Source organism: Takifugu rubripes, chromosome 13, assembly GCF_901000725.2.
Source record: "Takifugu rubripes chromosome 13, fTakRub1.2, whole genome shotgun sequence".
NCBI lineage: Eukaryota > Metazoa > Chordata > Actinopteri > Tetraodontiformes > Tetraodontidae > Takifugu > Takifugu rubripes.
The window spans coordinates 16669706-16693231 of record NC_042297.1 but is presented as its reverse complement, the minus strand read 5'-3'; the positions used below and the strand labels follow the sequence as shown (position 1 = coordinate 16693231).

Here is a 23526-nt window from a genome sequence, read left to right as displayed (position 1 = left end):
CTAAATTGTGTTCTTGGATGGTTCTAAAAGAGCTACTGGAACAGATCACTCAAATCTCTTGGCTGCAGGTTCCTATAAGCTTATTCATTTTTTTATACTAGTGTTTATGAATGATCGTCTATTTAGAAAAAAGCAAGTAAACATTTTGGCATCTTGGTCAGTAAGCCCTGGTTTACCAGTGGGTGGGCTGCAGAGACAGCCAACACGACTCATTCTGTATTGGCTGGCTCGGGATGACCAGTTTATATGTGTAAAGACCAGAATAAAAATGTGTTTTTATGCCATTTATGCGCACACTATCCAGTGCTATCTCCATTATCTTCGTAATAAAGTCATATTTGCGGTTTTTGCGATAAACAGGTTGTAAACAGAAGAAACAGCGCCTCCCACCGGCGCTCCGGTGTAACTGCAACCGGCCAGCCCGCCCCGGTCTGCTCCGACTGCAACACAAACGCCATTTTTCATTTACTGGCTGTCAAACTGCTGAAGAGCAGTTGTGCAGGGGAAACTAGGTCAGGCGCTCGGAAAACGCCAACGCACCCGAAAAACTTGCTGGACGGTCTCGGCTGACCCCCCGGACACACCGCGCCGTCCTCAGCTCCAATGTGTTGGATTGGTCGGCCGGTTCGGACGCACACGTAGACAAATTCCCTTTTGCAGCCGCCGAAAGTGCAAGACAGGTAAAAAAAAAAAAGAAAGGTGGGGGATCGCGACTGACAGCTGCTTAAAGACCTTCAGTTTAACCAACCTGTAATTGAAATGCAGTTTTACGCTAAATGGTTTTAGGCAGATAAGTTAGCAAGTCGCAGTGACGGCTAAGCTAACTCTGGTTTCTTGTGTTTTTTCTTGCATCTAAGGGGATTTTGCATAGTGGAACGGTGTCGAGCCTTGCATTTTCTAAACAAACAAACAAACAAACCAAAAAAAAGACCCTTCGTTTTGGTGAAGTAGAACCCAACTCTGCTTGCTTGCAGAGGGAGGTGTGCCCTCCATTGTTGTTTTCATTAGGTGAGGTTGACAGTTCAGCCAGTTCTGAGGAAATCTGCAGTAATCTGCTTCAAACTCTGGCTGCTTAACATTTATTATGCGTATCAATGCCCTCATTCATCTTGGAAGATGTGACCCAGGGGTGCAAGGACACCCAACTACCTTGGTTGGTTAAAGAAAAAAAATTCTGATTTTCCTTATTCAGTCCAAGGATTTCTGAAAACCCGAGTGCTTTTAAAAAGAGTTTGGACCGTCTTTATGTTCTTCCCCGTCAAATGTAAGAGTTCGATCACATTTGACTGATCCCGGGGCTTTTTAAACTTCAGATTTGATTTGGTATTTACCCAGGATGAAGAGAAGTCTGCCAGGGAACGATCAGGAGGATGAGGCTGGCAGCAGCAGCGCATCTCAGGGGAGTCTAAAACGATCCTGCAAGCAGCCGAGGGGGGGCGATTCAAAGGAGGAGGGAGTCCGATGGGAATGCCTGCCGCAGGAGGTCCTGCTCCACATTTTCCAGTATCTGCCCCTGCTGGATCGGGCTTATGCTTCTCAGGTACCCGTTTAGTTGTCGCCGTTTGGGTCTAAAAATCTGAACATTTGCCTCGCGTTTGCGGAACCGTTTTGATTTCATTTGCCATTTTCACAGGTGTGTTGGAGCTGGAACCAGGTGTTCCACATGCCAGAACTGTGGCGATGCTTTGAATTCGAGCTGAACCAGCCGGCGAGCTCCTACCTGAAGGCCACGCACCCAGACCTGATCAAACAGATCATCAAACGGCACTCCAACCACCTGCAGTATGTCAGCTTTAAGGTAGGGGGCGAGCTTGGAGGCGGGTTCTGGTGTTGCGCTCAAGTCTTTGAACCGTGTCTGCGGTGGTCAGGTGGACAGCAGCAGGGAGTCTGCAGAGGCGGCGTGCGATATCCTCTCACAGCTGGTGAACTGCTCTTTAAAGACACTGAGGCTCATCTCCACAGCCAGGCCCAGCTTCATGGAGCTACCCAAGGTGAGCGGGAACAACCTTCTGGAGCTGCAGGGGTGTTCTGTTGAACGCCACGGTTCTGGAGGGGTTTTCACCACTAGCGCTGCTTTGGAGTAACGTGTTTTCATGTCAACTAACCGACCCCCCCCCCCCTCTACAGTCTCACTTCATCTCGGCTCTGACGGTGGTCTTCGTCAACTCCAAATCCCTCTCGTCCCTGAAGATTGATGATACGCCCGTGGACGACCCCTCCCTCAAAGTGCTGGTGGCCAATAACAGCGACACCCTGAAACTGCTGAAAATGAGCAGCTGTCCTCACGTCTCCCCCGCAGGTTCGGACACGCAGGAGCCGCGACCGCATCTTTCACGGCTCCACGTGCATCCAGCGGTGATTTCAGGCGATAAATGGAATTTAATGCCGATGATAGCGCGCGTTTGCCTTCCTCCGCAGGCATCCTGTGCGTGGCCGACCAGTGCCACGGCCTGAGGGAGCTGGCTCTCAACTACCACATGCTGAGCGACGAGCTTCTAATCGCCCTGTCTTCAGAGAAGCACGTCCACCTCGAGCACCTTCGCATCGACGTGATTAGCGAGGATCCGGGCCAGCAGTTCCACACCATTAAGAAGAGCAGCTGGGACGCCATGGTGCACCACTCTCCCAAGTTCAACCTGGTCATGTACTTCTTCCTGTACGCGGACGAATTCGGGCCGTTCTTCCGCGACGAGATCCCCATCACGCACCTGTACTTCGGCCGATCCGTCAGCAAAGACGTTCTGGGTCGCGTGGGCCTCACCTGCCCTCGCCTGGTCGAACTGGTGGTCTGCGCCAACGGGCTGCGGCCCCTGGACGAGGAACTGATCCGCATCGCCCGGCGCTGCACGCAGCTGTCGGCCATCGGCCTGGGGGAGTGCGAAGTGTCCTGCAGCGCCTTCGTGGAGTTTGTCAAAATGTGCGGCGACAGACTGACACAGCTGTCCATCATGGAGGAAGTGCTGGTTCCAGACCATCGCTACGGGCTGGACGACATCCACTGGGAGGTCTCCAAGCATCTGGGTCGCGTCTGGTTCCCGGACATGATGCCTACCTGGTAGAGACATGGTGACTTTTTCTAACATTTTTAAGAGATTTAAAAAATAAAAATAAAAAAAAAATAAAGATTTTCTGAATGTATGACGTCCGTAAGTCACCCCAGGCATCATGTGATCAATCACATGACTTTGTCCTCTCAAGCCATCCAAGCATGTAATCAATTTATATTCATATATCCATATTATTTATATCTACATATTTGAAAGTATGTTTTATTTGTGGTTTCAGCACCTTGTTCTTGAATCTCCGTCAGATTTTTGGGGCACGTCAGTTAAAACGTGGCCCTCGGGGAAATGACACAAGCATCTGGGAATTTTGCGGAATGCTGGGATTGTTTTCACGCTCCGGCACCTCGGTCGGATCACAAACGGGCAGGAGAACGAATTCATCCAAGAGAAAGGATTTGCCTCAGAGATTTGAAACATTTAACCTGCCTCTCGCGCTCGTCTCCTCGCTCCGCTTCTCTTATAGAAACAGCCGCGGAGGTGATTGATGGTTGACGCTTTATATCCCTGTTCAGGACGGTGAATGTATAAGAATTCAATCTAGATTTGCTGGTTATGGTGTTTATCTACCAAGGATGCCAGAGAGAAGGTGACCCTCGCCCTTCCCTCTGCTGTCCAGTTAATCTTTCTGTTGTAACTGTAAATATCAGAATATGAGTTATATTAAAATAAATGTAGTGTTAATAGACGTAAACATTTAAACTGGCTGACGCACTTTGATTTTAATGAAGGACCTTTTTCTTTTTTTAACCATCTCTTGAGAGCTGGACCCTCCGAACCGGATCTGTAAATGTATACATATTTTTTTTAAAATCCAATATTTTTGTCCTGAAGCTATTTCTGCGGTACTAGTTAGACGATGTTATGGATTCTGAAGTGTTTGATTGTGAGAGATGTGTTATTGTTCGGGACTTTTTAGAGGCTAACGTTCACATGACTGCAGTAAAAAAAATGTTTTGATGAATATTGAAGTGAATTAGCAGGATTTTGGTGCAATGTTGGAACTTTTTTTTGCACGCGGCTGTTCTATGTGAGAATTAAGCTCCCATTTACTGTTTTTACACCTAAACCTTGCACCTTATTCAGTCCTTTGTACACCTTATCTGTGGGTGAGGAGGGTGTGCAGCTCTGAAGATGTGTGGCAGCTGAATGTAAACCTAACTGAATCTTTGCCAGGATGTCTAATAATTCCATATTTATGTCCTATTTTGGCTTTGTATCAGTGGATTGTGGAACGTGTCGGGCTAGAGTTTGGATGTAATTGTTCTCTTTCTTCTCTTTGGTAACATTTCCACAACTCATTGTGTTTTTATTTTTCATTTTCCAAAGATCAGCATGAACTGCCAACTTTAATTGTGCTACATAAAGGTCACCTGCTCGTTAATATTCATTTGTATCTTGTGTTTAATTATAGCAGCAGGGGGGATGAAGGCAATTCAGCATGAGTCATTTTTAAAGTCTAGTTGAAGAAATAAAACTGGAAACTTGCAGCTCAAAAACACCCCTGAATGTAAAGACTTCTGCACCACTGGAACCAGTTGCTGCAGTATTACTGCACATATTTTACACAGGTTGATCTTTGAAACCAATAAGTTTGCAAATATCTGGAAGGTGATTTCAGTATTTCTCTTGCACAATTCAAACAAAAAGGGTGCACAATGCAGTTATAAATGCCCCTGGTGTCTAGTATGCAGATAAAGTCAGTAGATTTTAGGGACGACAGAAACAAAGAACATTTATTTAAACTTCTCTGGGCTCAACCGAGGGGGGGTGGGGGTCCGAGGCGGCTGCCAGCTCAGCCGGCTCGCCTGCAGGGAGGAACCGGGGCGGCCCTGGAAACTTTATTTTAGGTGCACCACCGACGGGAGTGGCCGATCGGACCGCCGCTCTTTTTGGGAAATCTTGTGCGTTTTTAACACTTCTGTCGTGGCCGTGGGTGATGCTGGGAGTGGCTGGAATGACGGGCAGGTGAGCGGCTGCTTTCGGTCGTAAAACGTCCGTATTTGAGGCCCGACCAGAGCTAAAGCTAACTGGGCAGTCAGCGGCTAACCGACCGGCAAAGTTAGCCCACCGCTTCGGTGATAGATGTCAATATATGAACAGTACTTTCAATACGTGGGATTGAATGTTTACTCCCGCATGCCCGACTAGTCTGGAATATGTTAGGAATTCTTTAAAAAGTGCCAATCGCCCAGCTGAACTGGCATGCTAGTTAGCTCGTAGCTATCGGAAAAACAACTCGCTTATATTTAAGTCAAGGTTTGCGAATTATCAACGTTCACCGCCTTTGAACCGTAGCCAAAGCCTTTTATAGCGTCCGAGGATTTCGAGTGATTCAGAATTACTTTAATAAAGTCACGACTGATAAAAACTTAGATGATTTTGCTAACCTACAGTTAAGATTTCGCCCTTTAGGTTACTGACTCAAACATGCGTGCGTGGGTGCGTGCGTGCATCAGGTTCTCTCTGTCTTTACCAAATTAGGCCGTGACTGCGGTGTCAAAGCTGATCCCCGCATTATTCACGTTCTCCGGGGTGATGGCTGCCGGAACACTGGTGCGGCCCCTCATCCCTGCGCTCATGTGCTTTTGCCCTCCTGTTTTGCCCTCCTGTTTTGCCCCAGCATTGCTAATGCCCTGGCCAACGCGACCTGCGAGAGGTGCAAGAGCGGCTTTGCTGCCACGGAGAAGATCGTCAACAGCAACGGAGAGCTGTACCATGAGCAGTGCTTCGTGTGCGCCCAGTGCTTCCAGCAGTTCCCAGAGGGGCTCTTCTATGAGGCAGGTCACCCCAGGGTGGGCAACAAGCCCTTCTTTCACCCCTCGGAAGTAACCTCACTCTTCTCTTTGCAGTTCGAGGGGAGGAAATACTGCGAACATGACTTCCAGATGCTCTTTGCCCCTTGCTGTCACCAGTGTGGTGAGCGCTGTTTGTGTCTGTCTTCCTGTTTCCTCATTGTTGTTGTTATTATTTCTTATCAGGCCTGTTTTGTTATCTCGGCATATTAAAGCATTTGCTTTAATTAAATTTCGCTCGTGTCACCGCTTAGAGCTCCTCATTAAAAAAAACAAACCCAGAGAGGTGCTCTTGTTCGATGAGTATCACATTACGGCGTCACCCTTTGAAAAAGGAGCCGTGGAGATGGCTTATTGTATATACTTTAGCTTATGCGTGCCATGCTGGAGGTGATCGTTCAGGTGTTCTCCCGCAGGTGAGTTCATCATCGGTCGCGTCATTAAGGCCATGAACAACAGCTGGCACCCCGACTGCTTCTGCTGCGACATTTGCCAGGCCGTGCTTGCAGACGTGGGCTTCGTCAAGAACGCCGGCAGGTATAAAGACGTAGATTCATACGCGGAGTGAAAACTCCCTCCTTAAGGCAGGTGATTTCGGAGAGATTAAGGCGGAGCTTTCGGACTAATGTCCCCCTCCTCTCCTGAACTCAGGCACCTGTGCCGGCCGTGCCACAACCGCGAGAAAGCCCGCGGCCTGGGCAAGTACATCTGCCAGAAGTGTCACGCCATCATCGAAGAGCAGCCGCTGATCTTTAAGAACGACCCCTACCACCCGGACCACTTCAACTGCAACAACTGCGGGTGGGTTAATGCAGGACCCCCCCCCCCCCCCCCCTTCCCCCACCCAAAGAGCTTCATCCTGGACTTATCGCTGCTCTTTCTCTAAATTCACAGCAAGGAACTGACAGCCGATGCCCGAGAGCTGAAGGGAGAGCTCTACTGTTTGCCCTGCCACGACAAGATGGGAGTACCCATCTGCGGCGCCTGCAGGCGGCCCATCGAGGGGCGTGTCGTGAACGCCATGGGCAAGCAGTGGCACGTCGAGGTGTGTCAGCCAGCACAGGGTTATTTTCAATATTGTGATGTGTAACACGCTTGTTTTTCTTCAGGAGTGGATTTCATTTCAAGGCTAACTCTCGTTTTGGTTGATTTTTCTTTGCAATTTGGCCCAAATTCGCAGAAAATTGCTTAAAAAAAATACTTGTATTACTGTCACACAAATTTATATTTAAAAAAAGAAAAATACTCCACGTACCACATTAGAACCAAAGTGCTAATGAGGTGATTTAAAGAAAATAGGAGCGACGTCAGAGCTTGATAAAAGGATGTATGTCCCGGGGCACCACGGAACTCATCGGCTTGCGTTCATGCTCCTCAGAGCTGTCGGGTTTTATGAAGTGTGACGCTCTGAACGCAGTAAATGTTGTGTAGCACTCAATTATCTGAAATCCACGTTTTATCGTAGCACTTAACGTTTGTCCGGCAGGCACGAGTTCAGAGACATTTACAGATTTATGAGACGTTTCCTCATAACGTGAAATCTAAAGGCGACACTCTTGTAGCGCTTCATGGGTCACGTCTTTAAAATAAGAGAGCGAATCTGCCGAAATCATTTATAAAACTGTATAAATAGGTGAATTTCTTTTCAAATCTTTTTTTAGCATTTTGTGTGCGCCAAGTGTGAGAAGCCTTTCCTGGGCCATCGCCATTATGAGAGAAAGGGGTTGGCATACTGTGAAACTCATTATAACCAGGTAAGAAAAAGAAAGCAGTAAATCTTCAACCGTCACTGTGAAATTTGTTGTTTTTTTTTTAAACTCGTACATTTTTCCAAACCTAGCTCTTTGGCGACGTGTGCTATCACTGCAACCGCGTGATTGAGGGAGATGGTGAGTGACATCAATGTCCCCTTTTTGTGTGAAGTCGGCACGTTGTGTGCAGATTGTAATAATGGTGGACTGTGGTTACTTCAGTGGTCTCTGCCCTCAACAAAGCCTGGTGTGTCACCTGTTTCTCCTGCTCCACCTGCAACACAAAACTCACTCTCAAGTAAGTGACGTCGCTCTATAATCCATAGGCTAACCTCGTCTCTCTCCAACCATCTGTGTTCTCTTCTATGGGGGGGGGTCTTTGTCTGATTCACTCATCTGCCACACTCTTCCTTCCTCCCTCCCTCCCTTTCTTCTGATTTCTCCTCTCCCATGCTGCTCTTGATGCGTCCGTGGTAACTTAGAGATAAGTTTGTGGAAATCGACTTGAGGCCCGTGTGTAAACACTGTTATGAGCGCATGCCAGAGGAGCTGAAACGCCGGCTGGCGCGACGCGAACGCGACGGCAAAGACCGCAAGAAAAAGCCCGCAGTCTGTCTGTAGGGCTCATTGTTTGGTGGCGCCTCCACAAGCATCCCCGTCTCAGCATCCTTTGTTTGCTTCCCACTCAGCACGGCCTTTTAAACATGTAAAACCAACATGCACATGAATGCACGAACCCTTATTTACATTCTTTATCATCAACTTGCTAAATATCAGCGTTGCACGTGCAGGTGGTGTTGAAATGTTAACGTAAGCTACACGTGTTTGTGTTTTTCCTGACGTTCCGAAGCATTTTCTTCCACCCCGTCCTTCACCCTCACGCGGGCGCACGGCGTAAACGACGACGCACACGTCACGCTGCATCTTCTTCATTCGCAGGAACAAATTTGTGGAGTTTGACATGAAGCCCGTTTGTAAAAAGTGTTACGAGAAGTTTCCTCTGGAGCTGAAGAAACGACTCAAGAAACTGGCCGAGTCTCTGGGACGCAAGTGAGCCGCTGAGAGTCAGAGGACTCTAAAAAGGATGTTTAACGGTGCCTACTCAGTTTTTTATGTATCCTTTTTTTTTTTTTACATTCCTAAATCATGCAACTTTATTGATCCGCCGAAGCCGAATTAGGGAATGTCCTACTTTATAAATATAGCTTATATCCTTAAAGTAATTTTTTTTAAAAAACTGGTTCCACGTGTGCCTTGAATGCATGAACTTTGTATCCTAAAATGTTTATCAAAGTAAAAAAAGTGCTCATCTCGCCTTTAGCAAGTTCAACCGTACTGAATCATATGCAAAAATTGACCAATCATTTGCATTTGAGGCTTTATAACTGACTGTATAAAAAACAGCGTGAATGTAACAATGATGTAGCTTTAAGAACCTTCTGAACTGGGAGCTGGACTGATATAAACCACTATGTGCTAATGAGTCTGGGATATATTTGATATATCATCAGCTTATTTTGAATATGTACGAGTTATTATGCATGGTTATCTATTTTCCATCCGCTTGGCTTGAATTGTTCCATTAGCTTTTGAGCTGAGCTGCAGGTGTGATGAGGTCCCTGAGATGCTACTGTAACGACACTGAACGTCTGAGGTCCGTCTGTAGCTAAATGAATGTTTAACTATTAAAACAAACTGAAAATCACTGACATCACTGCAATGTCAAATACTTGCATGGAGGAGCGTTTCTGCGGTACGCTGCATATTTTGTGTTGATCATTCATTGAAATTTCACAGTATTTACAATTGGTTGAATATTTCTAGAGCACCTTTGTTTAGCCGAGTGATCAATAAAGAATTTGTTAGCACGTCACTAAGTTTTTGTGTCTGGGACGTTTTTTTTATCCCGAACCATTTGTTTGCTATGCTCTGCCTCACGTTATCCCATAATAAACCTTCTGCAAAGCAGATGATTTCAAATGTCATGATGGAAAGATACAGATGTTATTAGTGTCCTGACATTGGAGCCGTGAAATTGGTTTTCCCACCATGATGTGCGGAAACATCGGCTGTGGAAAATGGGACTTGGATATGGCGAATCCAAGGCTTCATCTGTGAGTAACGAGCATGATATCGATACACGCTCGTCGTACAGGAGCGTTATCTTCTGGGCAGCGTTTTTGGAAGTTAACAGAATTATGTCAGTCGAAAACGTCTCTATGACATTTATTGGTCATCGTCAGGAATTCACCCATGTATTTTTTTAAATTGAAATCAGAAACGTGCATTAAAATGCGAAGACTGTTTCAGTCCAAAAAAATAAATATTCATGCAAGGAATATTCCCCAAATGCTTTGATTGAAATGACGCGAGCTCTCATGTGCTGCAGGTAGCCAGGCAGGGGTTCGAAGAGTATTGATTGGCAACATGCAGTGGAAATCGTGGCGGGAAGCACGCCTGAGCAGATTTCTTCACTGACTTCTTGTTTTGTGCTTGGTGATGAGGTTTCAAGCCCAGGAAGTGGAGTCGGAATGTGGCCCATTCTCCAAAAGTCATGTCTAGAAGGTCTTTGAGGTCGTCGACGTCGCCAAAGACCAACGCCGGCCCATCGAGTCCGTGGCTTCTCACTTTATCGATGTATTTACTGGGGTATTTCATTCTCTCCATCTGCAGAAAAGAGAAAAAAAATAGCCTTCCTCGTCATCGGTGGTGGCGAGCAGTTGCTTGCTGAGGGGATGATGGAAACAAGAGATGTAGACCAACAGTCTTGTGGTAGCATTTTCTTGAAGGTGAGGTGGATAATTTAGCTGTCTTTGGGCAAAAATGACTCGGACTCCCTGAAGGCTCTGCACTCGAGCTTAATGGCATCTGTCATATCTTATGAAGCCACATAATAACGAGATTCCCTTCCCCACAGGAATCTGCTCATCCTCTTTCTGGAGTTATCAGATTATTCAAGTGATTGTGTGAATGGCACAATGCGATATGCTGCGATATGCTTCATCAGTCACGGCAGCAATCTGATTATGAGAAATCAGATTAATTCACCCCGATGTCTCTCTTCGCCTGTGTAAACCCGTTAATCTGTTTTATTTTGTTCTTTTACATCCGCTCAGGTGAAGGAAAGCGGAAGCCGTCGCAATGAAGACAAAAGACAACAAAGTTGGTGTGCAGCAGGGGGAAGTCGATTTTTACCTTCCTGAAGTACATGTAAACATGTCGAATCTGATTATTGCGATAATCCAATGTGCCCAGTAATCAGATGTTTATGGTCATGTAAACAGGCTCAGTGATAAATGGACCATTCAATTACCAACACTTGCAAACAATCACGAGGCTAGCCAATAAGGAAGGCCGAAGACTATCTCATGATCTCAAACGAGGAAAAAGAATCAGAATTGGAAAGAAATGATTTACATCTGCTGCCAGGTGATCCAAGACGGACTTCTCAAAGGTTTTTAACTTAAAAAAGTATCATACCTCTTTACACACATCCTGTGTAGCCATATTGATGATAGTTGTGATGGGCAGTGGAGCCAAGTTCCTCATCCACCCTGAGTCCTTCAGCCTGGATGTTCCTCTGATCTGAGCAAGCTCCGTCTTGATTGTGTGGTCCAGATTCACAGTCGTCATCTCATACGTCTTAAGGTCATTTACGGTGAATTCGAAATCTACGGTTAGAAATCTCTCAAACATCTCCGGATCGCCGTCCAGCTCTAGCAGATCTTCGATCTGTGCACTCATGATGTACAGCTCGGCCTTGGACTCGCTGAAGACTTTCCACAGGGTCTTTGAGTCGTCCGTGCCGGTCATGCGGTCGATGTCCGCCCTCTGCTCGGCATCCTCCACACACTGGATGATCCAGCTGAGGCGACAGGGCCACTGATTGGCCAGGACCACCCATGCTGCCACGTGCTCTGGCTGAGGTAGCTCTATCTTCAAGGCCTTCATGATTATCACCGTCACTCGAATGGAGTTGAACACCCTTCTCATAAACATGGTGTCCTCCGACATGTACTTGTTCAGACAGCGTTCGTTGCTGATCAGGATGTTCCTGATCCACATCTCCACTTCTTCGTTTTTGACTTCCAGCGATGCTGAAGTCTTCTCAACCAACGGGTACGACTCTTGCCTTTCCAGCGATATCTCCACCAAAGGTACAGCTGAGGAAGACCCCTTTAGATTCCTGGTGGCCTGTCTGGACCTCGCTGTGCTCCTGTCCTCGCAGTTTCGGACAAGGCCGTTAAACAAGGTGCGTTTTGAGTCGTCGCACAGCGGCGGCACAGTGAAAGCCAGAGTCACGATGCAGTTCAACAAGGCGTGTGCTCTGTCCTCCTTGCTGAAGCAGCAGTCAGCAAAGTTGATTTTCCTCATGAGGACTTCTGGGTTGACGGCCAGAATGGAAATAAATGGACTTTCCTCATCTGAAAGCAGGATGTTGATGGCCTCCAGGACAGCGACTATTTTTGTTGGGGTGCACCGGTCCAGGTTGGTGATCTTGAGCACCACGCGGATCCGTCTCCTCTCAAACAGCTCCATGAAATGAACGAAGCGAGAGAGGAACCATATTTCCTTCCTCACGTCGTTCATGAAGCCCAGCTGAGTGCTGATCCGCTCGTTGTCCATCCCTCGCCTTATGTTCAGATCCTGGCTAAAGATGAGGTTCTTGCACATCTGGAAGGCAAACCTCAAGCCACTTGCTGCTGGTACTCCTAATGCGGCAATGATCAGACCCTCCAGGACGCCCACATGGTTTTTTGGCTCCGGCCCCTCATGGCTCGAGTTTGTGTCAGTTTTAGGAAATTTAGAAGTCAGGAGGAACACCACGATGACAATTGGTATCAGAAGAAGGACCAGAGCAAGAGACCAGAGAGGGCAGCAGCACACCTTTTTGGACCTCCAGTCATGCGGACCATCGATCACAATCTGGTTTTGTTTTTTAAAAATGGGAAAAGGTTAAATAGTAAATAATTCTGCTGAATCATGTATCTCTCCAAATTCAAGCAATATCCATATCAGGCATCCATTCATCTAATCACTGATGCCTTTGTTCTTAGCACTACTGAAGCCTATAGCAAGCCAATGAGTTACTCAATCCTAATGGTTCTATTACCATTTTGGGACAAATACAACTAATATAATGGTTTTGTTACTCAGTTGCTTCTAAACCAAAGTAGCCGTAAAAGTTTTAGAAAGCTCACAAACCTTCTCCTTTACGTCTTCTTCTTCGTCGTCGCTATTGTGTTGACCAACACGATAGAGTACCATCTGCAGCTTCCCAAAGTGCCACTGCATGGCGTGGACGAGTCTCATCGCTATCCCGGCCCAGAGCAGGTTGCTGCCTGCGAAGTGCCAGGCGCTAAAATGCACATAAATGAATCGGACGTTGGGGTGATGCTGGTTTGTCTTTGTCCACACGGGTTTGTAGAAGAGCATCCGTCCGATGAGAGCCAGGAGGCCACACAGCGAGGGCTTGATGGAGCGAGGCCTTGAGCGTCCTCTGTATTCCTGCTCGGTCCTGGAAGCCTCCTCTGTCATATATACTGAAAATATACAGAAAATACACGTTATTTGGTTGGATTATCAAACTTCTTGGATCGATACATAATCTATGGTCAAATCTACCTTTCGAGGTTAAATCCAAAGTCTTTTGGGTACTAAAAGTAATAAAAAAAAACATATGTGTGCCATACAATACTTTCATACATATTAATATTTCTCTTGAATTCAACATATTAAAAAAAGAAAAAAAAATCAAGGCCACAGAAGAAGTATGTCAGGCCTGTGTCCAATTCTGCGTTTAGGAGAATTATAGTCTCTGTGTTAAAGACAGCATTCCCCCAGAGACCGGCGGAGCACTGTGTCCAGTTTTCAATCAGTCATATTAGAGGCAGCTCTGGGGTGATGCGAGGGTCACCTGCGTGCCAAGACTCGCGGTAGCTCATTTTCATGGTCTGACTGCAGCAGATAAATCAATGCAAGAGTCAATGAAAGCCTCATGCATCCACTGCGCTAAAGGTGCACTTCAGCCGGTCGGCGCACTGTGGGTTGGACATTAAAGGTGAGTTTACACTAAAGCCTTTGCTGCGACAGCGCGCCGCTGGAATGCACCTTTTTCCAACTCAGCCTCAGGTCAGGTGTCGGACGTGTTGAAACGTACCTTCTATTTTCTTGAGGATCCTGGTGATTCGATTCTGACACGCAGAATAGAGTCCTACAGTGGCAGGCGCCGAAACCCGGGTCAGGGCCTTGGAGAGCGCGTAGGCATAAATATCATCTGGAAGCAAATGAGGGAAAGGGGGTCAAATTGTCCCAAGGTTCACTCTGCGTCTGTGTAAAGTCCTGCGAAACCCACGAAAGGAGCCCAGGGTGACAGCTTTTCAAAGACTTTATCAATTAAAAGTGAGAGAAGTAGAGCTAGTAGACGCTCAGATGCTCACAGCAGTTAATGTGGAAGCTTTCTTGAATAAAGCAGGTGCACAATGGCTGATTTGTAGCTAAATGCTTATTTCTGGACATCTCCAAATTCATTATTGGCTTTGCTGTTCACATTTTACTCAGCCTTTAATTTCCTTGGCAAATCTGCAGTTTTTCGTAGCTGCAGCGCTCAATTAATGTCACCGTCACCCAACACTAAATGATAGATCAAATCTTTATTAATATCTGCAATCATCTCTTCATTTATTCCTCGGAATAAATAAACACTTGCCTTAAGGCTTGGCAGTCAAAACCAACATTAAATCAGAACTATCTCTCATCAAATATTCGACGGCTCACTCAAACTGTCGATTTAAGAAAAAACTGATCTGTTCAAACAAGCGAGCGCGTGAACCAGAGCCAGCGTGCAGGAGAACGTTACCTGCAACAAGAAACGTACCTGTTGTCGGCTCATACATGGCGGCAGCGTGACAAGTCGTGCAGCTTTCACAGAAAACCCGACTGAACCATCATCGTCTTGGAGCAGGACCTCAGCGTCGCTGTGGGAGTTCTGTTGGAACCTGAGAATCTAAGTTAATTTCACAATTAAGACTGGAAGGGGAAAGAAATCGAAACCGAAAACTGGCATCAATTTAAAAAGTAAGCATTTCTGGAAGGTGGAGAAACACCTGGGTGAGATGGAAACAGGGAAACGGTCCTGTCGGGGGCTGGAAATGGAACAACACTGAAGAATCCACAAGAAAAGAGCTCAGTTTGAATGGAAACCCTACAGCGGACTCATGCATGTAAACCAGAAATTCACGTCCCACTTGTGACCCGTGAGAATTGTTTGCCAGGTAATCAGCATGTTTCTAAACATCCCAGCATGGAGATGTGTGCATGTGCTCTTCTAAACAAACTTGCTGGAACTGCTTCCTAAAATCAAACATGTCTTTGTCTTCACAAACAACCCGACCAAAAGTTTCCTGATGTTCCAGTTTCATCTTTTACAGGACAACCTCACTTAAAACCACCTCGATGACACCTTAAGGCGCCAATAAATGATGATATGGTTTATAAGCTTGGGGGTAAATATATAATGGAGGTATAAACTTACCTGATACAACTCCTCATGCCAGTTGTGATCTTTATTTTAATTCATCCAGAGCTGTTAAAAACGAGGACCATGCAGCAGCAGATAAGGTGTGGTGATGAACCTTCAACCTCCAGGGCTGCAGTGTCGTTAAACTTTACGACGCTGATAAGGGTGAAACAAAGTGACACCTGAGAAGGGGCTGGTGGTTTGCTTTCCAGGAAGTAAAGAGTTTTTTTCTCCCTCAGTGACTTGGAGCGGCACGTTCTTCTCTTTCTCAGCCATTATTCCAAACTCCAATCATCTCTCCATTCACAATAAAAGTAGTTTAAAAAAAAAAAACGATTAATCGTTTTTCTTATATATATATATATATATATATATAGTTCAATCCTTTTTTTTTTTTTTTTTTTTTTTTTTTTTTACAGCATTCCCTGGCCAACTTTTTCAGTCCACGGAAAAATGTGACCAATGAGCGATTCCCCCCTGGAGCCCGGGGCCTGCGTGATTCATCAACAGGATTCCAACTTTGGAGTCCCTCCAGTTTAGCATGGCTGGGTTGCTCTGCCTGGCCTGAACCGACATGCGTGGCAGTCAAACTCCAAAACAGCAGCCGCACCGTCGCTCTCGCCCGAAGAAGGATTTGCTCTGACACAACTGGTTAGTCAAGCTTTGAAAAAAAAAAAATGCCTTGAAGACTAATTTCCCCTGGCATGTTTGAGTTTTTCCTTTCTATTTACATCCACTGCTGCAGTCACAAACAAAAATCTTTCACAAACTTCCATAAAGAAAAATAAAGGTTTATTTAAAGTTACTTTGAGAAGCACATGTCACTGGTTAACCAGAGGTCGCGTCACTTTAAACTGCTGCAGGCACGAATGTGGTTAAATATAAATATGTGGACCACGGAAGTTAAACTTGGCCATACAGATAAACACAAAGTTTAAACATCGGTAGAATCAAATCTATCCAGTCCCAAATCCTCGTCCTCGTCCATGGAGCCATCGTCCCATGTTTTAAACATCATTGCATTGGTTGGTGTCTTTTAAAGCCTTTAATTTTAAATTAGAAAACAGCAACAGGGAAATTAACTCTTTAGAATTCTGCATATCATAATATCAGATCTACTTATAGGATAATTGATCCTGCAATTTTCCAGTTTATGTTCATTTTTCTTGGGGCTTCTCCTTCGATCGAATGTTCTGTGAGTATGTGTGTGCTTTTAAAAAATCCATGATAAACAAAGCAGATGACAAAACTCCTCTGAACGACTTCGGCGCCACGCAAACAGGTGGCGATCTTTAAAACTCCACAAGCATCTGAGAGCAAATACTAGAATTTTAATTAGTGCATGTCTAATTAAGATTTTAAGTGCTTGGCCCGAGGGTGACTAATTCTGCCTCCACTCAGAGTACCTGACTGTTCAACTGCTTTAATTAACTCCACTGCCATGGAAAGAATGTGAGAGGGAGAGTGGGAGAGAAAGTCCATTGAAAACTGGTGCTGAATGGATTAGATGGTATCTTTCCTGGTCAACCCTTGCCCTTTCACCACAAAAACCGTGCAATTAACTTTAATGAATTCATTTTTATGATTAATCCACGATAGGTATCACAAATAAATTAAAGTGCAGGATTGATTTAGATTTTTTTCCACCCTTGTCAAAGGCAAAGGGGAATTATAATATGTTATACTATGTAATAGGTTCAGGGGATGTAAATGCTTACTGCTGCGCTCACTTTAGAACATTTGCATCAGCTCTGACGAGTTGAAATAAAGCGGGTTTGTGTTCCATCATGTTGGTGCGTTAAACGCCGAGAGAGGGCGCTAGAGCATCGCGCATGGGTGCATCAAACTGATTTCTTTTTCTTTTTGTCCAGACGCCCTTCACAGGTCTCTGCTCTGTTTGGTATGTAGGAGCTGGGCTGTGAAGTGGAGGAGGTATTTACTGAGAAAGCGCTGCAGAGGAGAGCTCGGGACGTGCTGGAGCTGCTCTTGGAAGGGCTGACAGCCATTTAATGTAAATCAGCAGCTGCACGCACACGCACACGCACACGCAGAGGCAGACATCATTTATGGGCCTTTCTTACTTATGCTTTTTTCCTGAGGGTCGACAAGCTAAAGTATCTACACAAAGCCTGACACCAGCCTGCCCGCCCTAATTGGCCTCCAGACTTCTAGTTGGGGTGGTCTGATGATGAGTCTCGCTGCACACTGCTGGCAAGTTGCAGGCAGAGACCGGTGCAATGGCCAGACCCACGAAAACTCAAGAGCTGCCAGATCAGAGCATGATGTCTCGAGCTTTGCTATTGCAGATATGATGATAGGGTCTTCATCTTAAGGTGACGGGATCCGGATCCCCACCATAAGCTTTATTGTAACAGAAGCCATATAAAACACCACCACCACCACCAAAAAAAAAAAAGAGAACCCACCTACAAATAAAAGATTCTGAATATAATCATCCCGAAGATCTATAGAACCTGTCTGCTTTACCGATCCCAGCAGACTTGGGAGCATGAAAACTCTCTTTTTCTTTTTTTAAATTTTATTTTCGCTCAGTGCTTCTGCAGAAATTACCAGGAGATAAAACGGTAGCTATGAGATTGCCACCTAAAAGCACTTGCAGCGCAAAGGTGAATGAAATGGTATGCATGCTGATTTTATTTCTATCAGCACAAACATCCTGTGCATGATTATTGTTGCCTGCACCTTCAACCCCCTTTTTATTCACATGTATATAACAGATCACATCATTTCACTTTCATCCCTTCCCATTCCTCCTCCTCCCTTAAGTTCTCAAGCAGTGCAGTCATTTCAATGTAAATAGTGGCTATGCTGATGTGTCCCTTATCCCACCCCTCTCTTTCTGTACAGCCATTGCTCAAAACCTGTGAGAGAGAGAGAGAAGGAGAGAAAAGAAAAGATAAGAGCAACACGCATATGTTTGTGAAGCCTTTCTGCCACACAATATGTCCTTTGCCACCTTGTAAAGGGTAATACATTCTTCCTAATGGGTCACACAAATTTCCCATTCTCCGCTGTGGGTGAGCGCTGCATTCTCAAATGATATTACATTTATGATGCATGAAAAAAAGCTCCCAGTTCTCCATCTCCTCCGCAGAGCGCCGTGCGTAACCCGGACTCTCCAAAAGCCGCGCATCATTACGCATTTTCTCTCTGTGTGGCTGCCTCTTTGTATTCCTCCCCAGGCCTCCGTGAAATCTACCTTTATCCCACTGTGAAAGAGTATATCTACCAGGTGCAGAGCGAGCTCTTCTCTGGGTGGTGGTGCCAGAATGAGTGTCCACTTGTGGACCTTTTTTCACCAAACGCGCATGTGTGCACGCATTTGAGCCACCCCGCTGATCTCACCTCCTGGTTTATTGTCAATATCAGATGGCTCAGGGGCTGTAGGGGATGACGGCTGTTGACAAGACCTGGATTATTGAGGTGAGGATGATGGCAGCTCTTGCAGTGATAGAATAGCTGTAACCTGAGACCCCTTGGAGGGTCATATTAGGCTGTTATGAAAGCTGCTCCTTTCAGACCTTCAGCAAACAGGAAGCTGCAGCTATGAAAGAGTGTGCACAGTGTTTCTCCAGCTTCCTCTTCTCAACCCCTCCACTTATTGCTCTCACAAACACACGCGTTCACTGTGGTAGACTGCCCCTATCTGAGATTTTCAGTCAACACAGCCAGGAGTGTCTGATTATTAAGAAGGAAAGACTTCATCGCGCAAGAGTGCTAATCTGCTAGACTGGTAGGTATTTAATGAACATGCAGACTGCAAAGGTGTGAACTGACACCAGAACCTGCTGTCAGGATGAGAAAGTGTGTGAAAGCATGAGGTACATATACGTATGAGAACCCCAGTCAAGGGGAGCAGAACTCATGGCGGTTTTAATAATCCCCTCCAAAACATCCATGACTGACATCAGTGTCATCCGCAGTGACGATTCCACCCATCTTCTGTTCAATGCCCACCCTTTAAAGGGGTTGAGTGGTTGCAGAAGCCCACCTCACAGATCCCAGAGGCAAGGATAGTCCTTGGACAGTGAACCAGCCCTTCAATTTAGAGTCCCCAAACATGCAGATGTAGGAAAGGCCTATAGGTGGATTCAAACTTGCTGCCTTCTTGTTATGAAAGACGGTTCTAAGTCCCGCACTGCTGGAGACTTAGCTGGGAGTCAGAGGGTCTCTGGATCGATCCCGGTTACAAACCAAGATATGGAAAGTGGGCTGATGGAAGGAAAGGTGTCAGGACAGCAAGGCAGCAAGGCAGCAAGGCAGCAAGGCAGCAAGGCAGCAAGGCAGCAAGACAGCGAACCCCACCAAATACACCAATAGAGGGCCGTTTTCTCACTCTGACACCTGACTCTGATCCTGCAATGATGGCAGGTGCATGTGTTTATTGAACGTTCACAAACACATCTTGCGTCTCATGTGTATTCAACAAAAACTATAACTTAATAATAAGGATGGTTTCTTCTTCTTCCTTCTTAAATGTCTCACAGATCATCCAGGTGGCTTTAGGGCACCACCATGACAAAGCACCGGCCTGTGAGTCTGTCATCAATCTACAACCAAACAGGACGCACTTAAGATTCACATACATTTCCTTAAGTCGAGGAGGACGTGGTGTACCTGTGTAATTGACAGCAAACGGACAGAGCCAGGCTGGCAACGGCAGATGCAAAATCAATGTGCAGATGTAAACAACCGCAGCTAATAAAGGCTAACGCGTGTGTTGTTGCTGTGCTCTAGACATTGTCAAAACGTCTGGCACCGAACAACATCAGCAACAGTGTCCACGTGGGACTCGTAACAAGTCTGGAATTAGTTGCTATACGGCCGCAACACATTTTGAAGCAAAAAACAAAGAGTGACAGGGCTCCGTGTGGTCCCTGCAAGTCTGCCAGTCTGTAAAATGCATCTTTAGTACATGGTGGGGGTGGGGGGGGCGCTCCAATGCTGCCATCACGATGAATGAAAATAATATGAGAATACCAATGATATATTTTAATTCAGAGAAAAGGCGTCTTTCAGAAAATCTTGGACGACCTCGTCTTCCAATTTCAGGGCTGTTTACGCAAAGATGGAGCAGCTCTTCAGCATCCTGGCTGGAGTAAGCCAGTAGGTAGACAGAGAAATGTCAGTGTGAATGTGAACCAGAATCATGAGAGGAGAATCTTTTAAAGTGACTCTCAGAGCTCATTCCAAACCGCTTCTATCAGCTGTGAGAGATCCTGCTGTAATCCATTGTCACTGGCTGGATTCATTTGCATAATTCCACTCTTCTGCAGTTCCAGATCTTTTTTTTTTTTTGCGGCTCCTTCTGCATGCTTGGGACACACACACACGCAAGCGTGCACACACATACACGTAACCGAGTGCTACTTGTTGCTCGGGAAACAGGGTGGAAATGTGGAGAGAACGGCTGCACGACAAGAATGGGAGTGCTGGCAGAGGAGGAAAGATCCCGGCAGTGCGAACGTGTAAAGATGAAGAGGGGATAAATGGAGGCATGAGCAGGAAACCAGAGGGGGGGGGGGGGGGGGGGGAGTGGACAAGTGAGTGGAGGACAGGGGATAGAAAAAGGGAAGAGTGATTGAGAGAAGAGAGGAAACCACGGTGCAATGAATGGAATACAGAGCAATTTTCTGTTACTTTAAAAGTAATTTATCTATGTCGACAGTCTATTAGTCATGTACTCGAGTGTAACCCCCCCAACACCCACTATCACACCCACTGTGTGTATGAATGTGTGTGTGTGTGTTGTGGTGTGTGTGACGAGGCTCTATTGCTTTTCCTCCAGCGATGGGAGCTGGTTGGGGAGGAGGCACTGTTAAATCACACAGATAAGATCGATATGTAGTTAATGGTGGGACTTCTCTTTTGCTCTGAACACTGGGTAATGTAGCATTTGCTGTATGCACTTTTGGGATGATTAGCTTTCAAATTTGAGCACTTACCTGTACGGGAGCAACACTTTGTCAGGCTTGGCTTTTCTTGTGCAGATGCGGAGGGCGGGATGGACGGAGAGCGAAAGCCGCTGAAAAATAGCAGCATCGGTTACAGTGACGTGTGAAAAACGGTAGTAATTATGAATCTTGACCATGGGGGAGCGGGAGAAGAAACAGAGGGACATTACTGATAACAAACCACCGTGGGTAGAAGTCCCGGTGTGGAGAGAATGCTGGGCTTGGACACAGGAAATGTTCTCCTTTTCCTATAACAAAGGCCCTTCTCCTAAACCAGCTAATGTAGTGGGATATAGACATTTGAATTACCATTGTCTTTATTCAGATACTTCATTGAATCAAGATGAAATGAGTTTTGATGTAGGAGTGGTCTCACAGAAGGCTAGAAAAAGGCAAGAGAACTACTCAAATGGGACTTTGACCGTTTTATACATTAAGAGTTGATTTTATACTCTGACCTCCAGCCCCGCTGACCCGCTGTATAAATAGTGTATTTTTGTGTGTGTTTCTGTGCTCTGTGTCCTCTCCTCTCCTCTCCTCTCCTCTCCTCTCCTCTCCTCTCCTCTCCTCTCCTCTCCTCTCCTCTCCTCTCCTCTCCTCTCTTCCCAGCCCCCATCAGCAGGAGGGTCCCCCTACATGAGCCTGGTCCTGCTCAAGGTTTCTTCCTGTTAAAGGGGAGTTTTTCCTTGCCACTGTTGCTTGTCTGGGGTTAGGCCCTGGGATTCTGGAAAGCGCCTTGAAACAATTTTGATTGTAAAAGACGTTATATAAATAAAGATTGATTTGATTTGATTTTGACAGCTCCGAATCATTAGGAGGGCAGCCATGCTTTATTTCCTTCCTGTCACAATGCTGCTCTGCGCTCGTGTTTCTGAATGTTTTTAATCACAGCGTCACCCAGCAGAAACCTTTGAAAGTGAATAATTTCACTCATGATTCGTTCTAGCGTGTTAGATCTGTTCTGTCTATTTTCTTCACCGATGTTATCAAAGAAAATTCATTATCTTATTATTTAAATATGCCGATAGATAGTATTTTATTCCCAAATTTATTCGGTATCATTTGGGCACTGCAGGACTCCAAGTTCTTCAAAACCACAGTCAGGAACCACCATCAGATGGTAGATAGTTATGGGGTGGGGGCATCATCATCTGGTGGACAGAGTCGCCCTCCGGGTGTCCGGAGAAGGTTCTGGGTTGGTTCTTCCTGTGTGGAGTCTTTTCTCAGCACCCGTCTGGATTCTCTCCAGTTTCTTCCCACATTCGTAAAACACGCACGTTAAGTTGTTTTGACACTGATTAAAGGCGTAACGCCGCTTCACTACTGTGACCGCTGGGAAAGACCTACCCCCACCATCGGCATATTTTAGCCACCATACCTGAAACACACCACAAAAACGCCATAATGGCATGTTAATATAGTCAGAGGCGTGAGGTGGTTAAGAGGCCATCTAGGAAAGGTTACTAAAGGTTAAAATGTTATATTGAAAAGGTCCAGCGTGCATGAGTGGGATGCAGTACCAGAAGAATAAAATGCATCTTGACAAGCTTCCATTCAAGAGGATCTTTGTTGTAAGTAGCTTTAGAGATTTGCCCTGGAAAGATTTCTGTTAATACAGCATTCAAACTTATATTCAGAAAATGCAAGTTAAAATTTTTAAAGAGTAGATGTGATAACTTTCGCATTGGAATTATCGCCATAGCCACATTCCGCTGAAATATAAACTGTTTCCTAATAAAATACCGATTAAATGCTAAAATTTACACAGGATGTTTTCTAGGTCGTTGGGATTTTCAGCCACATTTATGAGATCGTCAGAGAGATTGATTTTCACATTATTTGTGCAGCACCAAGACATTCCTTTCAGCAACAACTTCCATCATCAAACATTGGATGCAAAAAGAAAACAAAATTAGTTATTGACAAGGCTGTTTTAAAGCAAAATGAGTCACAATCCATTGTTAAATGAATGCTTGATTGCCAAAATTTGGTACCAAGGACCTAAAACTATAACTATATATGGAAAAATAGTGAGGAAAAAAGGAAAAAAGAAAAGAAAAACCCTCACCAACACTATTTATCCATGTAGGTGAGGCGAGTTGTTAAAATTCAGCCGTAGCTTCAGTGTTACTTACCATGAATAAGTGTCTCTTGCCCTCCACTGAGAGGCTGCACATTGTTAACCCTGCTGGCTTGAGTTGAAAACCCTGCAGAGCCACATCCTCAGTCTCCCCTGCTGCCTGTCTACTTCTCAGCCCTCCCTCCCCCATAAACCAAACAGCATGTCTTCTTCTAATCACCGTGACGCATGAGCATCACCTTATGTGTTAAAGCACTTATAATTAAGATATTCTTGGCAATAATTAGCATATACGTATCTGTCTGAGCACAAACTGCATTACAATATGTGGAGTTACCAAACAT

General features: G+C 45.6%; 3 protein-coding genes and 1 long non-coding RNA gene across 7 annotated transcripts; 3 read left to right on the top strand and 1 right to left on the bottom strand.

Annotated features, from left to right (window-relative positions):
- The first annotated feature begins 413 nt into the window (after positions 1-413).
- Positions 414-4452, top strand: LOC101061279 (F-box/LRR-repeat protein 3-like). The gene is made up of 6 exons (XM_003969662.3): positions 414-680; positions 1336-1540; positions 1634-1798; positions 1869-1991; positions 2128-2299; positions 2419-4452. Exons 2-6 carry the CDS (start codon positions 1337-1339, stop codon positions 3057-3059), a joined length of 1305 nt encoding a protein of 434 aa, XP_003969711.1. The 5' UTR covers positions 414-680; position 1336; the 3' UTR covers positions 3060-4452.
- Positions 4453-4826: 374 nt separating this feature from the next.
- Positions 4827-9485, top strand: lims1 (LIM and senescent cell antigen-like domains 1). Of its 2 annotated transcripts, none has more exons than XM_029845944.1 (10): positions 4827-5030; positions 5686-5842; positions 5915-5981; positions 6274-6394; positions 6509-6658; positions 6752-6902; positions 7519-7611; positions 7698-7746; positions 7831-7906; positions 8091-8536. In XM_029845944.1, exons 1-10 carry the CDS (start codon positions 5002-5004, stop codon positions 8227-8229), a joined length of 1032 nt encoding a protein of 343 aa, XP_029701804.1. In that variant the 5' UTR covers positions 4827-5001; the 3' UTR covers positions 8230-8536. The 2 variants fall into 2 exon arrangements, with proteins under 2 accessions (XP_029701804.1, XP_003969710.1); XM_003969661.3 differs by lacking the exon at positions 8091-8536 and adding an exon at positions 8548-9485 and having other exon boundaries at positions 4829-5030.
- Positions 9486-9809: 324 nt separating this feature from the next.
- On the bottom strand, positions 9810-23256 carry nkpd1 (NTPase, KAP family P-loop domain containing 1). 3 transcript variants are annotated; one of them, XM_029845943.1, is made up of 7 exons: positions 23238-23256; positions 21094-21173; positions 14486-14606; positions 13769-13885; positions 12814-13151; positions 11089-12534; positions 9810-10275 (listed from the first exon to the last, which is right to left on the bottom strand). In XM_029845943.1, exons 3-7 carry the CDS (start codon positions 14502-14504, stop codon positions 9985-9987), a joined length of 2211 nt encoding a protein of 736 aa, XP_029701803.1. In that variant the 5' UTR covers positions 14505-14606; positions 21094-21173; positions 23238-23256; the 3' UTR covers positions 9810-9984. The 3 variants fall into 3 exon arrangements, with proteins under 3 accessions (XP_029701803.1, XP_029701802.1, XP_003969939.2); XM_029845942.1 differs by lacking the exons at positions 21094-21173; positions 23238-23256 and adding exons at positions 14715-14770; positions 15143-15453 and having other exon boundaries at positions 14486-14614; XM_003969890.3 differs by lacking the exons at positions 21094-21173; positions 23238-23256 and adding an exon at positions 15143-15452 and having other exon boundaries at positions 14486-14614.
- LOC115251951 (uncharacterized) lies at positions 16345-19925 on the top strand. Its single transcript, XR_003890434.1, has 3 exons — positions 16345-17138; positions 17996-18571; positions 19636-19925. It is a non-coding gene; the product is annotated as an uncharacterized lncRNA (long non-coding RNA).
- Positions 23257-23526: the final 270 nt, after the last annotated feature.